Source organism: Tupaia chinensis, unplaced genomic scaffold, assembly GCF_000334495.1.
Source record: "Tupaia chinensis unplaced genomic scaffold, TupChi_1.0 Scaffold138464_1, whole genome shotgun sequence".
Lineage (NCBI taxonomy): Eukaryota > Metazoa > Chordata > Mammalia > Scandentia > Tupaiidae > Tupaia > Tupaia belangeri.
In genome coordinates this window covers 84745-106203 of record NW_006198360.1, presented here as the reverse complement: position 1 = coordinate 106203, position 21459 = coordinate 84745, and the positions used below count along the sequence as shown (strand labels likewise).

General features: G+C 44.0%; 1 protein-coding gene across 1 annotated transcript in view; it reads left to right on the top strand.

Moving 5' to 3' along the window:
* The first annotated feature begins 1364 nt into the window (after positions 1-1364).
* CFAP74 (cilia and flagella associated protein 74) overlaps positions 1365-21459 on the top strand; it is a 92069-nt gene continuing 71974 nt past the window's right edge. Inside the window, exons 1-5 of the mRNA XM_006161358.2 lie at positions 1365-1893; positions 15729-15814; positions 18274-18358; positions 18516-18656; positions 19919-20017. Coding sequence (XP_006161420.1) covers positions 15748-15814; positions 18274-18358; positions 18516-18656; positions 19919-20017 — 392 coding nt within the window. The 5' untranslated portion in view covers positions 1365-1893; positions 15729-15747. The remainder of the gene's footprint in view (positions 1894-15728; positions 15815-18273; positions 18359-18515; positions 18657-19918; positions 20018-21459) is intronic.

The window sequence follows — 21459 nt, the reverse complement described above, 5'->3', positions numbered from 1 at the left end:
ACCCACAGAGACTAGGCCACATAACAGGAGAAGCTAGTTAAAGGCTTAATAGCAAGAGGCTGGGCCAGCAGGTGGCATGGTGGTTAAAGCGCTAGACTCCCACGTGATCAACTGCAGCTCAAGTACAAGACCCAGGAGCTTGACAATCATGCCAGGAGTGTGTGCCCAAAACCTAGAGAGGAGCCTGGAGAAGGGATTGCATCATGGCCCACCCCCCTTAACCACTGTGGGATGATTTCTCACTTTCCCTCTCTCTGTTGCTTTCTGGCAAACACACACAACCTATGGCAACATCCTTAAAAAAAAAAAAAAAAAAAAAGAGGCTGCTGACCTTGCAAGAGTAATGGGGACTGTTGAGAAGATAGTCAGAGAAGTTAGAATTCAGCCCCCCCAATTTATTACATTGTGCCAATCTTCCTTTTAAAAAATACATTGGGACCAGCAGATGGCGCTGGACTCCCATGTAGGGGTTTGAGTCCCAAACCGGCAACTTAAAACCTCCACCAGGTGCCTGTGTGTGTGCTTAATATTCCCAGAGGAGAATGAAGGAGAAGGGATTGTGATGTGACCATCCCCCCCAGCGGTGATTTCTCACTTTCAGTCTCTCTGTCTCTCCAGAGAGTGCATACTCCCTATAGCAAAAATCTCTCTAAGGAACCAGCAGTTAGCGTAATGGCTATGTCACTGGACTCCCACATAGTCGATCACGGTTCGAGTCCTGGACTTGGTGGCTTAAACTCACGCCGGGTGCGTGTGCGTGTGCCCAAAATCCCGAGAGGAGAATGGAGGAGAAGGGATTGCTACGTGGCCATCCCCCGGGGGGTGATTTCTCGCTTTCTGTCTCTCTGTCTCTCTCTCTGTCCGGCGTGCGCACGAGCCCTATAGCAAAAACCTCTCAAAAAAAAAAAAACTCTAAAAATTAAATAACATTTTAAAAATTGATAAAATAAGTGTATTTTCAAATTTTATTTATTTATTATTAATTTTAAATTTTACATGAAGTCCCCATCATGATGTATATATTTTTTCCAAGAGAGATTTTACATTTCCCGCCTCTGTCTACCTCCCCCCCTTTTTTTTTTTAAATTCGCTATAGGGCTTGCGCTCTGGCCGGACACAGAGAGACAGGAAGACCGCCACGTTGCAATCCCTTCTTTTCTATTTTCCTCTCGGGTTTTGGGCGCGCGCGCACACACACACACACACACACACACACACACACCCCTGGTGTGATTGTTCAGGATCCAACCTCGAATACAGTTAGGTGAGATTCAGCCAGTTTAACCTTCGCGCCACCTGCTGGCCCCCCAGTGTCCCATTTTTTAAAGAAACGTGGCTAATCCCGATTTTTATGTAAACTCTCCTTTTTATTTTGTTTTAAATTTGCAATTAATCCAAACCGGCTTTGGCCAAATCTTCATGCACCTAAATCGAGTCTCTGGGCTACGAAGCGGTAACTCCTCCGGGGCAGCCAACTCCGTCACTTTCCGGGCTCGGTTCAGGCAGGCCCTGGCTGCTTGGGACCCAAGCAACACCTCCGCCTCGCGGTCTGTGCCCTCGGACCCTTGCCCTACGCCCGGGAGCCCGAGACCACCACGCTCCAGCCTGGAGGGCGTGCCCGGGCTCGGCCGCCTACTCCGCGCCTGTGCCCGAGGCGGTGCAGTTGGACTGAGCCACCGATCGGAGCCGGGAGCCGAGATGGAGCCTTCCGTTGCCATGGAGTTGCCCGCGCCAAACCAGAGCGGCAACAACCGCCGCTGAGTCACCACAGCCTGGGGACTGCTGCAGCAACCACTGAGGAGCCATTGTCCAGGGACCCCCGCCGCTCAGGGCCGGCTGCCGAGGGACCGAGACTCAGGAGCCCGCGCCACTCCGACCCAGGCCCGCGGAGAGGTGGGTGAGGCGGGCGCAGCCCAGGGTTTGACACGTTTGTCCCGGAGTCTGCCGCTGCGGTCGGTTGTTCTGATGGCTCCAGCAGAACTCCGGCACTGGTAAAAATGCTTTACCTGAACTTCTGCCGGAGAAATAACGGTCGATGCAGTTCTCGGCCTCGGCTGGTTTCAGGGAACCTCAGGACAAGAGACAGCTTCAGTCGCGGGTTTCGCTCCTGACTTTGCAGCAGACGCTGTGAGGTTCTAACGCACGTCTGAACGCGCCCAGCGAAACTGAGGGGGAAGGCTGGCTGGGCCAAAGTCTGGCCCTCGGGTGTCTGAGAAGACGAAAGGCAGAGTATGGTTCATAAGCCCCGGGTCATTCCAATGTGCTTTAATATGTTTTAACCTGTTTTGGAAGTCGTTAGCCTCTATCGTTTTGTTTTTTTCATAAATGCTCCTTTTATCTTCATAAATTTATTTATTTAGCAAAACAATCCTTAACTAAACTTCAACTATGAGCCATATACTGAACTAGGTGATGTGCAAGCCTGGCCCAGTACCCATAGTTCAAATGAATTTGTTCATGAATATTCTTTGCATACAGATGGTGCCTGGATTCACCTGTGCAATTTTTTGAGAGATTTTTGCAGGACCAGCAGATGGCGAAATAGTTACATCGCTGGACTCTCACGGAGTCAACCATGGTTTGAGTCCCAGACAGGCAGCTTAAATTTACTCTGGGCAGGTGTGCATGCCCAAAATCCTGAGAGGAGAAAGGAGGAGAAGGGATTATAGCATAGCCATCCCCCCTGGGGGTGGGAGTTCTCGCTCTCTGTCTCTCCAACAAGCACACACACCCTATAGCAAAAATCTCTTTTCAAAAACCAAGAAACAGAAATCTTCATGTTCTGCCTGTTACTAGTCTAATTACCATTGTTTGTCCTCCTAATTAAAAAGAGACATTTTTCCTGTAGGGCACTTGCATTTGCTGGAGAGACAGAGAGACAGCAAGAAATCACCCCCCAGGGGGGATGGCCACATTGCTTTATAAAGAACCCTTAAATTGCACATAATAATAATCAATAAAATAAAATAATGCTTTAAAGGGACCACGGTTTGAGCCCCAGACCAGCGGCTTAAACCCACTCTGGGTGTGTGTACCCAAAATCCTGAGGGCTTAATGGTTACACAGTGATTAAGGCAGCTGACTTCAGCTGGACTGACTCTGGTTGGAGTTCCCCATCTGGCCAGCTGGGGCAGCTGGCCCCAGTTTCACCTATGTTTAAATGTTATGTAAACTGGGGGCCAGCAGTGGTTAGGGCACTAGACACTCCCACACCGCCAACAGCAGTTCAGGTCCTGGATATGGTGGCTAGCTTTCTCACTTTCCCTCTCTGTGTGTCTCTCTCTGGTCCAATTAAGATAAATGAATGAATAAATAAAATAAAATAAAAATTATTTTTAAAAAATTATTAAAATGTATGTAAATTGAATAATAATGTACATGTTCTTTAAAAATTTTTTGCAGAGATTTTTGCTATAGGGCACATGCACTTGCCAGAGAGACAGAGTCAGAGAGACAAGGTGAGAAATCACCCCCAAGGGGAGATGGCCACGCCTCAATCCCATCTCCTCCATTCTCCTTGGAGGGATTTTGAGCATGCACGCATACATGCCCGGTGTGAGTTTTATTTATTTATTTATATATATATATATATATTTTGAGAGGTTTTCACTATAGGGCGCGTGCGCTCGCCAGACAGACAGAGAGACATAGAGACAGAAAGCGAGAAATCACCCCCCAGGGGGGATGGTCACGCCGCAATCCCTTCTCCTCCATTCTCCCTTCAGGATCCTGGGCACGCACACACACGCGCCCGGCGTGAGTTCTAAGCCACCGGGTCCGGGACGCGAACCGTGGTCGACTACATGGGAATCCAGTGACGTAGCCATTACGCTACGTTCCCTATTTATTTATATGTTTTTGGAGAGGTTTTCGCTATAGGGTGTGTGCGCTCGCCAGAAAGACAGAGAGAGATAGAGAGATAGAAAGCAAGAAATCACCACCATCCCCCCCCCAGAGGGGATGGCCACGCCACCATCCCTTCTCCTCCATTCTCCTCTCGGGATCTTGGGCACGCACACACGCACCTGGAGTGAGTTTAAGCCGCCAGGTCCAGGACTTGAACCGCGATCAACGACATGGGAGTCCAACGACATAGCCATTACACTAACAGCTGGTCCCCCGGTGTGAGTTTTAAGTCACTGGGTCCAGGACTCAAAAGGAGGTCAACTATGTGAGAGTCCAGCAACGTAAACTTTATGCCATGTGCTGGTCCCATATTCTTTACATTTTTTGAGAAAAATACCAAGCTTTACATAAAAGTTGCAAGTTCACAGAAAACAATCTTTCCCTGAAGCATTTGAGAGTAAGTTTTCTACATGACACTCTTATCCCCAGATACTTGATAGTGTATTTCCTACAAACAAGGACGCTGCAACGTAGCCGCAGCCTGAGCACAAGTCAGAATGTGATAAGGGCACTTCCCCATGTCTGTCCTCAGCCCTTGCAAGCCTGTTTGCCAGTTGATTCAATACAGAGAGCAAAAGGATCTAGCCCAGGATCACGCTTTGCCCTGAGTGGTCACTATGCCTCTTTGGTCTCCTGTAGTCTGGAACATTTCCTTTCTGTTCACGACCCTGATACTTTTCCTTTCTTTTAAGAGTTGTTCGCCTTAGGGCACATGTGTGCCCAAGAGAGAGACAGACAGACATAGTAAGCAAGAAAGTGAGAAATCCCTCCCCAGGGAGATGGCCATGCCACAATCCCTCCTCTATTCTCCCAGGATCTTGGGCACACGCACCTATGTGCCCAGTGTGATTTTCAAGCCACTGGATCTGGAATTCAAACCTCAGTCGGATTCTGACACTTTTGAATATATTTTCCAATTATTTTGTGGAAAGTCCCCCTGTTTGGTTTTGTCACTGTTTCCTCACGATTAGGTCTTCCTATGTGAATTTATCCGGAAGGTCATGGAAGCAACACACTCTGTCTGTTTGTTCTGTCCTGTCAGGTAGCTCACAGTGGTCACTTTGTCGCATTCGTGATGAAGCTCAGTTTCCCCACTTGATTACTGCAATATTAGCCGGCATCCCCTCCTTAGTAATTAAGAACTGTTTTGTTGGGAGGCACTCTGAAGCTGCGGAAATGTGTCCCCCCTCCCAGGCTTGAGCTGGGTGGCTCTCACAGTGGACACGTATCTCACCTCACTTGGGCTCTGACGCCTTGTCCTGGAGCACCTACGTGGGGCACCCCTTCCCTCTCAGGCTCTGACATCCAGCTCGGGACCGCTGCACCTTCGGCTACCTCTGCCCACCCAGAGGACCCCGCCTGAGTGTGAAGGAGAGGGGAAGAGGAAGACAGTGCGTGCCTTTGTGTCTTGCTGCTTCCCTGTCGGCTAAGAGGCTCGCCCCCATCATTGCATGTAGCTGTACCTTGGGGCCGGCAAGTGGCCTGGTGCTTAAAGGCGCGCCCAGTGTGAATGGCTGACCACGGTTCAAGTTTTGGACCTGGTGGCTTGCTTTCTCACTTTCTCTCTCGCTCTCTCACTCTCTCTCTCTCTGTCTCTCTGATCAAACTGGAAAATAATAATGATAATAATAATAAAGTTAAATAAAATAATTCTTTTAAAAATACTTTCATGGTTCTTTTCTTCTCTTTTTATTTTTTTTTTGGAGAGATTTTCTCTATAGGGCGTGTGTGCTTGCCAGACAGACAGAGAGAGACATAGAGACAGAAAGTGAGAAATCACCCCCCAGGGGGGATGGCCACACAGCAATCCCTTCTCCTCCATTCTCCTCTTGGGATCTCGGGCACGCACACACATGCACCTGGCATGAGTTCCAAGCCACCGGGTCCAGGATGCAAACCGCAGTCGACTACGTGAGAGTCCAGCAACATAGCCATTACACTAACTGCTGGTTCCCCTTCTCTTTTTTGAGAATTGTTTTGTTTTGTTTTGTTTTGCTATAAGGTGTATGTGCTCGCTGGAGAGACGGAGAGACTAAAAGCGAGAAATCACCACCTGGAGGAGATGACCAATCCCTTCCTCCACTCTCTCCTGGCGTGCACGCACATGCATGCAGTGTGTTTCAAGTCATTGTGTCCGGGACTCAAGCAGTGGTCAGCCATGTGGGAATCCAGAGCCTTAACCACTATGCCACCTGCGGGCCCCTATAGTTGTTTTCTTAAATAAGCTCCAACCAAGATGCCCGCATTGCATGTGGTTGGCTTGTCTCTTAAGGTCTGTTTAATTTAAAAGAGTCCTTCCTTCCCTTTGAACCCCCATGACATTTATTTGTTAAAGAAACTGGGTCATTTGTTCCATTTATTTTTATGTAGGTCTCTAATGTCACCCAGTGGGGTTTCATTATTTTCTCTTTAGAGGTCTTGCACATCTTTTGTCGTACTTCTTCTTAAGTACTTAAGAGCTTTTTTATATACAAACGATAACTTTTTCCAAATCTTTTATTCTAATAACTAGAAATAGACTTGATTTTTGTTATTAAAGTTATATCTGGCAACATTGCTAAGTCATCTCCATAACTTTAGTAGTTCATATATCTGTTTGGATTTTTCTACGTATACTGATAATCATATTATCTGAAAATAATGACTATCTTCCCCTTTCATTCTTTATGCTTTTATTTCTTTTACTTTGTTCTTATTGGGGGAATCTAGTGAATACTGAGCAGCGGTTTTATATAACATCCTTGTTTCGTCCTCGGTCTTAAATGAATGCTTTGAATGTTTATGGTTAAGTACGATGTTTGCTACAAATTATTTTGGGTGTATATATCCTCTATAACATTAAAGAAGTTCATTTCTAATGCGTTTGCTCCATTTTTAATAAAGTATAAATGGGGTGTTGGATTTCATTAATGCTTTTTTTCTGTATTTATTGAGATGATCATATAATTTTCCTCCTTTGATCTGTTCATGTGGTAGATTAAACTGATTTCTAATGTTAAATAAATCCCTCTGGTCATGCTATATTATCCCTGTTTACGTATTGCTAAATTTGGGGTAGTAAGACTTTCGTTTGAACGTTAATTTGTATCTATGTTCATGAATGAGATTGACCTAGAGTTTTTGTTTTTCTACTCCCATCATCAGGCTTTGACATCAAAATTTAAGTGGGAGTCCAGCACCCCAACCACCATGGCTGACTGCAGTTCAAGTCCCAGACCTGGCTGCTTGCTTTCCCACTTTCCCTCTCTCACTGTTTCTTTCTGGTGAATGCACGTGCCCTATAGCAAACTTAAAATAATAATGCATAAGATAAATAATTTTTTTAAAAGTTAAGTTGGCCCATAAATCAGTCAGGGAGTAGACCTCCTGGTTCACTTTCCTTAAAGTCTGTGTGAAACTGGAACATCTCGTATGTTCCTAGAACTTGATAGGGAATACTTCAGGGCCTAGAATTTTCTTTGGGAAAGTGTATTTGACTACTGATTTCATTTCTTTGATGTTTCCAGAACTTTCTAAGTTCTCTTTTTTATTGAAATCCTCTCGGGATCTTGGGCATGCACGCACACGTGCCCACCGTGAGTTTAAGCCACCAGGTTCAGACTCAAACTACAGTGGACTACATGAGAGTCCAGCAACATAGCCATTATACCACCTGCTGGTCCCATAGTTGTTAATTTTTTAAATAATTTGTCCATTTACTAAATTTTGAAATTAAAATAATTTTTTGCATTCAATCACTGTGTAACGTTACAACATACCAAATCAATTTTCCCATGATGAATATACTGGGTTGGTCAGAAAAAGATATTACATAGCCATTATACCACCTGCTGGTCCCATAGTTGTTAATTTTTTAAATAATTTGTCCATTTACTAAATTTTGAAATTAAAATAATTTTTTGCATTCAATCACTGTGTAACGTTACAACATACCAAATCAATTTTCCCATGATGAATATACTGGGTTGGTCAGAAAAAGATATTACCATGGGACCAGCAGGTGGCATAGTGGTTAAGGCGCTGGACACTCCCACATGGCCGACCAGGGGTCAAGTCCTGAATCTGGTGGCTTGCTTTCTCACTTCCTCTCTCTCTCACTCTCACCCTCTGTCTCTCTCTGGTCAAATTAAAAAATAAATGAATAAATAAATAAAAAATAAAAAAATAATTATTTGAAAAAAGTACATTAAGAAAAAGATATTACCATACACAGTATCATCAACACATAATTTTTCATTTTTATGTCCTTAAATGCTTTGCTTCATTTTTTGCACCCTTTGATTCTCTCCCTCTTACCCTTCTCCTCCATTCTCTTATGATCTTGGGCACGCACACACACGCGCCCAGCATTAGTTTAAGCCACCGGGTCCGGGACTTGAACTGCAGTCAACTACATGGGAGTTCAGTGACATAGCCATTGTGCCAACTGCTCGTCCCATGTCTTTTAATTTAAAAAAAAATTTTTTTAAGGTAAAGCATTCTCTGGGCTCTCAAGCTCCTCCTTTATTGGGCTAATTTGTGCCTTTCCCCATCCCATTCAGGAAAAGCACAAACCCAGGCCCATCCTGAGATGGATACTGAACTTGAGCTGTGAAATACTGCTTTCATGCATGCCACATGGTTTTCATTTTTTGCTTTTTTAAATTAAAATCTAAAGTTTTTTATTATCCTTTTTCTTTCTTCTTTTTTCTCTTATTTCTTCTTCTCTAATTCTTTTTTTCTTTATCTTTATTCATTGGCTACTCAGCTTCTATGTACTAAGTGTCTAGACAGGTCCAAGTGAACAGGATCCAAATGTCTGAATATGATTAGGGTCAGAATATTCCTCTAATCCCACTAAATCTGATGAACAAAGAGTGAAAATGGAACAGAAGAGAGTTGCAGATCACTTTCTCCTGCATGCCTCTGAATGCTCAGATTGAACTTCAAGAATTAGGAAAAAATGCACCATCTATCAGATAGCTAGAAATCACTGCAGGATCACAAGAAATATGGGAAGGCAAGAAAGTACCCCTTCTCCAAGGGAAAAGATTAACTCCTCTTCATCCTCAGACAATACATGAAACTCATGGAAATGTCTGATAAAGAATTTAGAATATTCACAGTGACAAAGCTAACAGAGATGGAAGAGCAGAGAGACAATGAACTGCAGAAGAGGCAGGAGAAAGGAGCTGACGAGTTCCAGGAGGTGAGGAAATTCTTGTGCGATCTAAAAGCAGAAATACACACTATGAAAAGAATCAAATGGACCTGCTAGAGACGAAGACTGTAATACAGGAAGTCAAAATCTCCCTTGAAAGTATTGAATGAAGACTAGATCATACAGAAAATTTAATCTCAGACGTAGAAGATAGAATCTTAGCCTAGAAAAATCCGCCATGGAGACTGAGAAAATTGCCTAAAAAAATGACAATAATATACAAGAAATACTAGATACCATCAAACATCCAAACATCTGGATAATTGGTATCCCAGAAGGTGAAGAGATTCATAAGGGCATTGGTAATCTATTCCATGAAATCCTGCAAGAAAACTTTCCAAACCTAGAGAGGCATTCAAAGATCCAGTCCCAAGAAATACAAAGGACCCCAAATAGAATCAAACCAAGATCTCCTCCAAGACACATTATAGCCAAATTGACCAAAATCACAAACAAAGACAAGATACTAAGATTGGCAAGAGAGAAATGGCAAGTTACCTACAAAGGATATCCTATCAGGCTAACAGCAAACTCTCATCGGAAATAATGCAAGCAAGGAAAGAATGAGAAAATATGTTCAAAGTGTTAAGGGAAAAGCAATTTCAACCAAGAATATTGTACGTGGCAAGATTATTCTTCATATGGGAAGAAAAGACAAGAACATTCTCAGAGAAACAAAAGCTGAAAGAATTTACCAACACCAGACCAGATCTCCAAGAAGTTCTGAACAGAGTGCTATACCAGAAAAACTAAATACAGACACACAGAAATAAGAGTTCAAAAACTAAGAAAATGGCCAACATAATCGTAGGGACAAATCTGGAGTTGACTATTATATCCTAGAATTTAGTCAGATTGAACCACAACAGAAGGTAGATTAAGTACATGAGACTGAACCGGTAAAATAGCATTTTATAACTTTTGACTAAAACATGGCTGATTTTCTTCTAGGCTTTGTTTTCTGATTTTAAGGATTTTTGTCCTGTCTCGAGCTGCCAATAGTTTCATGTACTATTTGAACAGAATCCTAACCTATTTCCTCGCTTTATCTTTTAAGCAAAGTTACTTAGCATTTCTTTTGATTTATTAAAGCTAAAACTGCTTTTCTTGAAATTAAGACATATATTTTAAAATACCTATTTAATGACCACAGGAAACTATATAGCATCAGCTAGGTGCTATCTTATAATATATTCATTCTACTCAGAGTTTCATGCCTAAAATCAGACCTGTATTCACAGATATGTATATACCAGCTGAACTTGCTATTGACAGTAGTTAGACTATTTAAGAAATTTTATGATTAAATAAAATGTGGGGGCAAAAAGGGAATGGAGAACAACTGTAGACACCTGAGATAGTGTAGGAGAAGGGTGAGAAATGGTAGAGGGTGAGAAATAGGGGGAAAATATATACAAATATATATGAAGCTAGAAATGGAAAATTATTGATGATAACATGTATAATTAAGCCACTATGCAGTAGATTCTGGATGGGAAATCACATTTTGTATGTTATAACCATGCTTAGTGAATGAATGTTAATTAATTAATTAATTACAATTTTAAATTTAAAAAATACAAACTTTTGGGACCAGCAGATGGTGTTAATGGTTACATCTCTGGACTCCCATGTAGTCAACTGCAGTTTGAGTCTGGTACCTGGTGGCTTAAAACTCAGGTCAGGAAGGTGTGTTTGTATGACCAAGATCCTGAGAGGAGAATGGAGGAGAAGGGATTGTGTCATGGGTTTCCCCCCGGGGGGTGATTTTTCACTTTCTGTCTCTCTGTCTTTTCCTGTCTCTCTGGCAAGTGCACATACCTTATAGCAAAAATCTCTCCAAAAAAATACAAACTTTTGGCTTTGAAGAATCTCTCTCATATATCTGTTTTTGCTTCTTTAATATATAATCTTGTTTTTAAATTTCTTTCTTCTTCTTTGGTTTTTTTTTTTCTTCTTCTTCTTTGGTTTTCCTAGATTGTCCTCCCTTTAAAAAAAAAAAATTGTTCTATTTATTTCTTCTATAAGTGAGAGAGACAGAAAGATAGCACCTTCAACAGGATGATAGTACTATGTCTACTCTCTGCTTTAATGCCTCCTGGATTATGGGCACACAGTCCCAGAATATGCAGGAAGGTCTCTGAGCATGACCCCAGAACCTTCCCAAGCGGATCAGCCTTACAGAGCATAGTCATTTACCACTGGGCCACCATCTAGCCCCCTCCAGTTCTTTTTCTCACTTCTCGAATTGGATATGTAGCACATTTCTTTTTAGCCTGTCTTCTTTCCTTACACATGCATTTAGGGCCTGCCTTCACTTAGATTTTTAACCTGATAACTTCCTACTGTATGGTCCATCCCTCAAGGTTTTTAGGGAAGTTGAAATACAAATTTATCCAGTATTTTTTAAATGTTTTCAAAGGAATGATGGGCACATTGGCTCATCATGTTACCAAAAATGAGTGTCCCAGGGCCAGTGGATGCAGAGTGGTTAAAGATGCTGGACTTCCACGTGGCCGACCAAGGTTTGAGTCCCAGACCCCATGCCCGATGCCCAGAATCCCAGGAGGAGAATGGAGGAGAATGGACTGTGGCATGGCCACCCCTGGTGAGGAATGATTTCTCTCTCTTTCTCTCTCTCTCTCTCTCTGGCAAGCCCAAATGTCCTACAGCAAAAACCTCTCTCTAAAAAACAAGAGTCTACCAATTGCTCTTTAAACAAGTTTTAATGAATCTCTCAGTTCCTGATTCTACTTCTCTCCATGTTAGAAACACCAGAGACTGTCGGCCCTAAGCCTGACAAGGGTATGTGGTGCACGCAGCATGCTGTGCTCAGGCCTCTCTCTCTCTGAGGACCCTCACCACTCACCCTTCCACTCCCCAGGTTCTGCGTTGAGCCTACTATTTCCTCCTCACTTGCCTTGCCCTGGTTGGCCCACGTATTGAATGCTTCCCAAGTTCTTAGTGAGAATTCAAGGAGCAGAGATCAATGAAACTGTCATCTTTAACTGGACAGTCGACGTCTTATATAATCGTCTTAAGTGGAACTGTGTATGCGTAATGGCCCGCATTTTATACGCCTGTCATCTTTGGGAGAATCCAGTAAAACCATGCTGTGATAGTCACATGGAATTCACAAGCATAGAGTGGAATAGATTTGATCATTTTATCAATCTCTTCTGAAAACTCTGCCAGTCACAAACTAGTAAGTTAATTGGTTCTTTCAAAAGGAAGGAATATTGTCGGTATTTTATACCTTAAAATTCTGCTTCTCAGGACTTGAAAGTACAATTGTCTTTTTGTTACCTTTTAAAATATAAATTACTGGCATTGATTTATCGAGTTATCCAAGAAACAGTATTAGACAGTGAAAATATTTTTCAATGATTTATTCTCAAGCAATTGCTAAATTAAGCAATGAAATAGAAACTCCTCTACAATTTTAGCATCTCATACATAAAATAGCAACATTCATATATACTTAACCTGGAATTATTCATTACTTTAAAGTGAAGTAATATACAGTCCCAATAGAAAATTTATGGTTTGCATTTAAGTATTTAACATCAACTCTTTTGTATATATGTCATGATGCAAGCATAATGTGATTAATAGATATTAAAATCAATCATATATTTTAGTTATAATAGAAAATAAATGGATGTCAGCACCAGCAGGTGGTGTGGCGGTTAAGCCACTCCCATGTGGCTGAGCACAGTTCGAGTCTCGAACCTGGCAGCTTGCTTTCTCACTTTCTCTCTCTCTCTTTCTGTCTTTCTCTGGTCAAACTTTTTTAAAAATAATAATAATAGGGTCCAGCAGGTGGAGCAGTGGTTAAGGCACTGGATTCCCGTGTGACTTATCATGGTTCAAGTCCCGGACCTGACAGTTTGAAACTCACTCCAGGCGCATGTGCATGTGTACATATGAATACACAAGATTCTATACCAAGAGTTTTACACCAAAGTGTAATGGATATTCAGAAATTCTCTAAGAATTGTTTTTAATGGCTGGCCCTATGACCTAGTGGTTAAGGGAGCTGGATCCCACAAGACTGACTATAGAATCTGAATCCCGGCTGGATTAGAAAAACACACCGGGCATGTGTGCATGCAAGCCCAAAATCCTGTCAGGATGGAAAAATGAAGAAGGGACTGAGATGTGACCACACCCCATTGGGGAGTGATTTCAAAATCACTCCAGCACCCTCTGGCAAATTTTTTAAAAAGAAAAATGGGTGGACCAGCAGTTGGCGTAATGACTATGTCTCTGGACGCCCATGTAATCGATCACAGTTTGAGTCCCGGACCTGGTGGTTTAAACTCATGTCAGGCATGTGTGTGTGTGTGCCCAAGATCCCGAGGGGGGGATTGAGAAGAAGGGATTGCGGCATGGCCATCCCCCCTGGGAGTGATTTCTTGCTTTCTGTCTCTCTGTCTTTCTGGCAAGTGCACACACCCTATAGTACTAAAGAAAAAATCTCCCCAAAAAAAAAAAAAAGAAAAGAAAAGAAAGAAAAATGGGGACCAGCAGGTGGCATGGTGGCTAAGGTGGACTGGACACTCCCACATGGCTGACCACAGTTGGAGTCCTGGACCTGTGGCTTGTTTTCTCACTTTCCCTCTTTTTCTCTCTCCTTGTGTCTTTTTCTGGTCAAATTAAAATAAAATGAATGAATAAATTTTAAAATAAAATAAAATAATTATTTTTAAAAAAACCTTCTAAAAAAGAACAAAAAAATGAAAAAGAATTTTTTGAACATTAGCACTATGTGTATGTGTGTGTGTTCATAAATTCTACTGTAATAACATTAACATGCAATAAAATACACACATGTTCAATTGCCTGAGTTTTGACAATTACATACATTTGTGTACTTCCACCCAAAACGTAATACAGAACATTTCCATCCCCTTACAAGTTCCCTCATAATCCATTCCCTCCCCACCCCCACTTCTCATTTCTCACCCAGAAACCACTCACTTTTTTTTTAATTTTGCCAGAGGGCACACGCACTTGCCAGAGAAAGGTGGTGGGGATGAGAAAGCACCGCGGTGGAAGTGTTTCCACCATAATCCCTTCTACATCTCTAACCTCCTTTTGGGGTTTTAGGCACTCGCACACAAGCACCCAGTGTGTTTTTCAAGCCACGGGGTCCACACAGTCAGCCACGTGCAATCTAGCGGCCTTAACCACCATGCCACGGGCTAGCCCACCATTATCTTGTTCCTATCACCATCAGTCAGTTTTTGCCTATGTTCGAATATGGACTCCCGGGTCTGGCCTTCTCTACACAGCATAAAGTTTCTAAGTTCCATCCATAAAGTTTCTAAGTTCCAACACTTCATTCTTACTTATTTCTGATATTACTCCACCATGTGGATGTACTACAATTTGTTTATCCATTCTCATATTGATGGAAATGGGAGCTGTCACCAGTTTGGGGCTATTTTGAATAAGGCTGCTATAAACATTTCTTTTTAAGTTTCTTTGTGGACATATCTTTGTTTCTTTTGGGTAAATAATCAGAGTAGGAGTGCTGGGTCATATGGTGAGTGTATGTTGATAAAAATTGCCCAACATTGGACCAGCAGGTGGCATGGTTGTTAAGGTGCTGGATTCCCACATGGCCAAATATGGTTTGAGTCCCAAACCTGATGACTTGGGAAGCACGCAGGGTGTGTGTGCTTGCATGCCCAAATTCCTAAGAGGAGAATGGGGGAGAACGAATTGTAGCATGGCCATCCCCCCAGGGGTGATGTTTCACTTTCCCTCTCACTGTTTCTCCCTGGTAAGCACATATGGCAAGACCTTAAAAGAAAAAGAAACTGCCCAAAGGTATTCCAATACCATTTTGCACTCCAACCAGCAACATGTGAGGATACCAGTCATTCTCTATCCTTGCCAATATTTAGTGTTATCAGTAGTTTTTTTTTTATCTTAGGCATTCTAATCATTATATAGTAGTATCTCATTATGGTTTTAATTTGCATTTTGCTAGTGACTAGTAATTTTTTTGGGGGGGCAGAGGTTTTTTGCTATAGGGCACGTGCGCTCGCCAGACAGAGAGAGACAGAGAGACAGAAAGCGAGAAATCACCCCCCAGGGGAGGTTGGCCACACCGCAATCCCTTCTCCTCCATTCTCCTCTCCGGATCTTGGGCACGTGCACACACGTGCCCGGCATGAGTTTTAAACCACCGGATCCGGGACGCGAACCACGGTCGACTACATGGGAGCCCAGCAACATAGCCATTAAGCTAACTGCTGGTCCCGCTAATGACTAGTAATTTTGAACAAAGTTCCTCACATGCTTATTGGGCATCAGTATATCTTCTTTTGTCATGTCTATTCTAAATCTTTTGACCTCTTTAAATTGGAGTTTAAACTTTATATTGTTGATCATTATGAGCTCTATGTATCTTGGATACCAGACCTTTGTGAGATGTGTGTGCTACAAATTTTTTTTCTAGCCCATAATTTATCTGTTCATTTTCTTAATGGCTTTTTATAAGATAAATTTTTTTCACAAAATCTAATTTTTAAGATTTTTTTTTAATCTGTAATCTTATTGGTCTATATTCCATGATACTTCTTATTTTATTTTATTTATTTATTTGCAGCTAATTTCTGTCTCCCAATATGGAAGAAGATGTTAGCCTATTCCCCAGGGAGGAGCTTCTGGAAAACATCTCCCTTTTGGAATATGGTAATAAAGATCCTTTCACAAATAGCACACATTTCAACAGTAAAAAAAGATAAATTATATGCTTCATATTTGCCCTTTAATTCCCTTTATTTCAGAGAGACTGTATCTTTTAAATTCACATTTTTTTCTCGATAAAGGAACTTGTATTTATTGCTTTTAGTTGAAAGATAAATTATGGCTAAGAACTTTGAAAGTGACAGACCATTAGTTTTTTAGTTTCCGACATCAGTGTTGAGAAATCTGATGCCATTTTTACCCCAATCTTTTGAATGTGACCTATTTTTGTTTTCTTTTCTTGGAAACATTCCGTTATTTTTTTCTTTCTTTTCTTTCTTTTTTTTTTCCAGATCTCTGATGATCTGAAGTTTTTCTGAGATGTGCCTTGATTTGGGTCTTGTGCTGACATCAGAGACTCATTTCCTGTCTCCCCTCCCTTCAGCCCCCATCTTCCGGCTCTGAATTTTGTTTTGCTTTTCAGCTTTGTGAGTGGGACATTAGTTGCCCTTGTCCATGAGTTTTCCATATTTTAAAATTGCAGGGCTTGAGCTGGCCTTGTGGTGCAGCAGTTCAGCCCTGCGCAGAGAGGAAACCAGCTCCCACAGAGCCTGCTGGGGTTGAACCTGAGTCCTGCTGGTTCCATGCGTACCCAGGATCCTGACAGAATAGAGAACTGGAAGGAAAAGGGTTGTGGCATCACAAGGCCCCACTGGGGAATGCTCTCGCTTTCTCTCTGTCTGTCTCCCTTTCATGCACACGTACATGCTTTCTATCATGAATAAAAATGATTTTTTTTGGAGAGGTTGTTGCTATAGGGCGCGTGCACTTGCCGGAAAGACAGAGAGAGACAGAGAGACAGAAAGCGAGAAATCACCCCCAGGGGAGATGGCCATGCCGCAATCCCTTCTCCTCCATTCTCCTCTCGGGATCTTGGGTATGCACGCACACACGCCGGTGTGAATGTAAGCCACCGGGTCCGGAGCTCAAACCACAGTCGACTACATGGGAGTTCAGCGACATAGCCATTATGCTGACTGCTGGTCCCAATAAAAACGAATTTTAAAAGATAAATTGAAATTGTGGGGCCTTCTCTTATCCACTGTTTTGCCTCTCCTGTCCTTGTGATTGTGGATTTATGCCTTTTGTCATTCCTTTCTCTATCATTTCTACCTAAATTTAACAAAGGCGCAGAGATAAACCCAGTAGCTCAATTTGCCATGTTTTGCTGGAAGTCTGTGGTGATTTTCTAAGACAGTGATTCTGAAATGGTTTTGTCTAAGAACTCCTTTATGTGTTTAAAAATTATTGAAAAACCCGAGAAGTTTCGGTTTATGTTGATTTTTATTTTTCAGTATTTACTATATTAAAAATTAAAGCTGAATATATTTTTTGAAAGGCATTTTTGTTATAGGGCATGTGCACTCGCCAGAAAGACAGAGACAGAAAGTGAGAAATCACCTCCCGGGGGGATGGCCACGCCACAATCCCTTCTCCTCTATTCTCCTCTCAGGATCTTGGGCACGCACGCACACGTGCCTGGCGTAAGTTTAAACCACTGGGTCTGGGACTTGAACCACGGTTCAAGTCACCTGAACCTACATGAAAGTCCAGCAACAGAGCCATTGTGCCAACTGCTGGTCTTAACATGAATATTTAAAGGATTTATTTATCCATGTAAAATGGCAATAAAGAACCCAGTTATGTGAGGCGGCTTTAGTCGAAGATAGTGGGACTCCCGTATCTGCATCTACATTAATCTGTTAGGATAGCACATGCCATGTAGCCTCTAGAAAACTCCACTGTACACTCATGAAATGAAAGTTTCTGAAGAAGAGAAATACTGTGTTAGTATTACTATGAAAATAGTTTTGACTTAGCAGATATCCTGAAAGAGTCTGAGGGACTCCCATAGTCTCAGGTTCCTGAGACTGTGCTTTGACAACCATTGATCCGAGACACCAGTGTTATCATCGCCTGCTGAGTTTGGGCTTGTCGAGATTTACCTTAAAACTTCAGACTTGAGGCCCAGTTCAGTGGTATAGTCAGCAGTGCACTGAACTGCAGTGCTGGGGGCCACATGGCCAACTGTGGTTCGAAACCCTGGGTCAGGAGGATATATACCAGACGGGCGTGTGCATACCCAGGATCCTGATGCACTAGAGGGCTAGGGAAAGGGGACTGCAGCATGATGAAGCCCTGGTGAGAGTTCTCTCTCTCTCCTTTGCATGCACATGCTGTCTGCCATAAATAAAGTAAGCTTTAAATATATTGGGTTGTCCGGAAAGTCATAGCACATTTTTGTATAAAAAAACAAAAATAAGTCATGACTTTGCTGAAGAACTAATATATGTATATATGTATATATACATATACATATACACACATACACACACACACGTACGAAACTTCAGACTTGAATGTTTGATCTGCTTTTGGTTTTTAACTCTTGCCCTGATTTCTAGAAGGAGATAAATTAGAGGAACCAGAGTTCGAGGTTGAATCTCCTCCTCAGGAAGCAGAGAAGGACGCTGTCCCCGGCTACCACTGGTAATTCACCGGGGGTGGGTAGGTGTGACCCTTCCCTCCTTCTCCCCCGAGTGAGCTACAGCGTCCACTCAGTAGTGGTAGTGGCACCAGCAGAGGGGATGAACACCTCGACAACTGCCATCATGTGGATGGGAACTGGGGTCCTTTTTATTTTAAGTTCAGTGAAAGAAGATGACGCTGATAAAACGAAGAAAAAAACATCTGTCGAAGACAGAATTCAAGCGTTTCACCTACAAAAGGACTTGAACTACCAAGATAAAATGCACAAAGAGAAAGATCTCTTCATTCAGAAAACAAGGTGAGCACTAGTTACTGAGAGCTGTTGGCCGGGACCTAGGTCTGCCCTGATGGGCCACATCCTCCTGCCTCCTGGGTTGTATCTGATACACATTTAGTGCTGATTTTGACAGTTGTGTGAAAGGGTGGTTCTGGCCTGCTGTCTCCTTAAAGCTCTTCAAGGGAGCATCTTGCCAAGGTCTCTGGGAAAGAAGCTCGGCAAACCTGCCCAGGAGATGGCGCCAGCCTCAGCCCCCGTTTTTCTCCCCTCGGTCCTGTAAAACTTTCAGAAATTCCAAGGGTGCTTCAGGGCACCCCAGGCCCACAGTGCCTGGTGCTGGTGAGACCGTGGTAGGCAGTGCAGGAGGACAGCATCTTGCCCTCTTGGGTCCTACCAGGCCACGACATGGCCAGCACCCTGTGTGAGGGGTGGCGCTCAGGTCCGTGGCCTCGCCCCATTCTCGACCAGCTTGGTCAGCAGCACTGACAGAGCGTGTGCTCTGAACGTCTAGGAAGAAAAACTGCGAATGTACAGAAAAGTCGGAAATAGCTAGTACAGCTGCGCCCAGCACCCCCCAGCCTCCCCGTGTGCCCGCCTTTCCTGTGATCTCTCTCTCTCTGTCATATGCTTCTATGTTACATCTCTGGTTTCTTCTGAACCATTTAAAAGCAACATTGCAGACTCAGGACTCTTTACTCCTAAATATTTCATTGCCTTCTCAAAAATAAAAACATCCTTCTGGATAACCTCCACACATGACTTCACCTGAAAAAACTAGCATTTCCCAGATATCTCCCTACAGCGCCTCACGCTGCGGTTTCTCTATGTGTCCTCTCACTGTCCCCTGGAGCTCATATTTTGGGTTTTGTTCTGTTAACTGAGGCGAGAGTCACAGAACAAGAGTTTGGCGTTTGGACCAGGATTCCACCCAGGCCTGTAGGAGCTGTTGTCCAGGCCTGGTGGGTATGTGTTCTGGAGCACACAGGAGGAGCTGTGGCCGTGTATCTTTTACATACCTGAGCTCACTGATCCAGAGGTCCGTGGGAACTCTGCCTTCCTGCGCTGTCTTCAGCTACCCACAGCCTGTCACCTGTCAGTGGAGGCCACACGGCAGCCCCCGTGCAGTTTTCAGGGTTCCAGCGTGTTTCTGGATTGTATCAGACAGTGCTCTGCAGAGAATGCTGTGGCTGCAATCCCTGGCCTGGGTGTGGGGAGCAGGGAGGCCTAGACCCCTGATCCCACTCTCCACCTCTAGGGGTTGGGATTTCTCTTCACTGTTTCAGCAGGGAACTGCGTGCTTGTCAGCAGAGGATGGACAGCCTCCGCAGACAGCAGGCCACCGTGGCAGGCGAGATCACTCTGCAGAGGGAGGCCAGCAACACGTAGGTCATTCCAGGGGGCCGGGAGGGTGGAGAGTTGGGACAGGACATCGGGCAAGCGACCTCACAATGATCTGGGTAGCGTTGCAAAGGCTCATGTGTCACCCAAAGACAAGTATTAGGCACCTACTGTCTTTAGGCAGGCAGGGAAGCAGGCAGCTACACTTCAGCATGGCAAAGTGGAGAACACAAAACCACAGACATGAAATGTCAGACAGTCACAAGCACCTCAAGGACTATAAAGCCATGTGGTCACAAGGGATGGATGTTTTGAGGCAGGGGACCCATGGGTTGGAGTAAGAGGAGAAATGTGTCAGGACAGCTTTTATCTTGTGTGACAGAGTAGGGAGGATGGTGTGAGGGAGGCGAGATGCCCACAGGGTACAGCGTGTGGACACGGGACCAGGTACTCTGAGTAGGAGGGCTCCGGACATGAGCATGCCAGTGTCCACCATGAGCACTAAACTCCCTGGAGCCTGGAGGTGTGCTACACTGCAGCTCCCATAACAACATGACACCCTCCAGCTGAGAAGGGCCCCAGCAGATTGTTGGCCTAGGAGCTCTGCGCACATTGGCAGGGGGAAGAGTACTGGTGGTTAGTGGGGTGGGAGTAAACACCAGGTCCTGCTGGCCCCAGAAGGGTGGGGCTCCTGATGGAAACTGGAGCCCTGAGGGTTGATGGGCAGATGGGGCTGGACCCCACAAAGGTCGCACAGCAGTGACCTTGTGAGACCTGCAGCCTACGCCTCAAAAAGTTTTTCTTTTAAGAGAGATTTTTGCTATGGGGCATATGTGCTTGCTGGAGAGACAGAGAGAAAGCCAGAATTCAACCCCCGGGGGGATGGCTACACCACAATCCCTTCTCCATTCTCCTCTCAGGATCTTGGGCATGCACACACACGCGCCCGGGTCCAGGACTCAAACCACGGTTGACTATATGGGAGTCCAGCGACATACCCAGCAGATTGTTGGCCTAGGAGCTCTGCGCACATTGGCAGGGGGAAGAGTACTGGTGGTTAGTGGGGTGGGAGTAAACACCAGGTCCTGCTGGCCCCAGAAGGGTGGGGCTCCTGATGGAAACTGGAGCCCTGAGGGTTGATGGGCAGATGGGGCTGGACCCCACAAAGGTCGCACAGCAGTGACCTTGTGAGACCTGCAGCCTACGCCTCAAAAAGTTTTTCTTTTAAGAGAGATTTTTGCTATGGGGCATATGTGCTTGCTGGAGAGACAGAGAGAAAGCCAGAATTCAACCCCCGGGGGGATGGCTACACCACAATCCCTTCTCCATTCTCCTCTCAGGATCTTGGGCATGCACACACACGCGCCCGGGTCCAGGACTCAAACCACGGTTGACTATATGGGAGTCCAGCGACATAGCCATTACGCCAACTGCTGGTCCCAATCACTAAAATTTCAAGAGATAATCACTAGACCTAAGCAGCTGC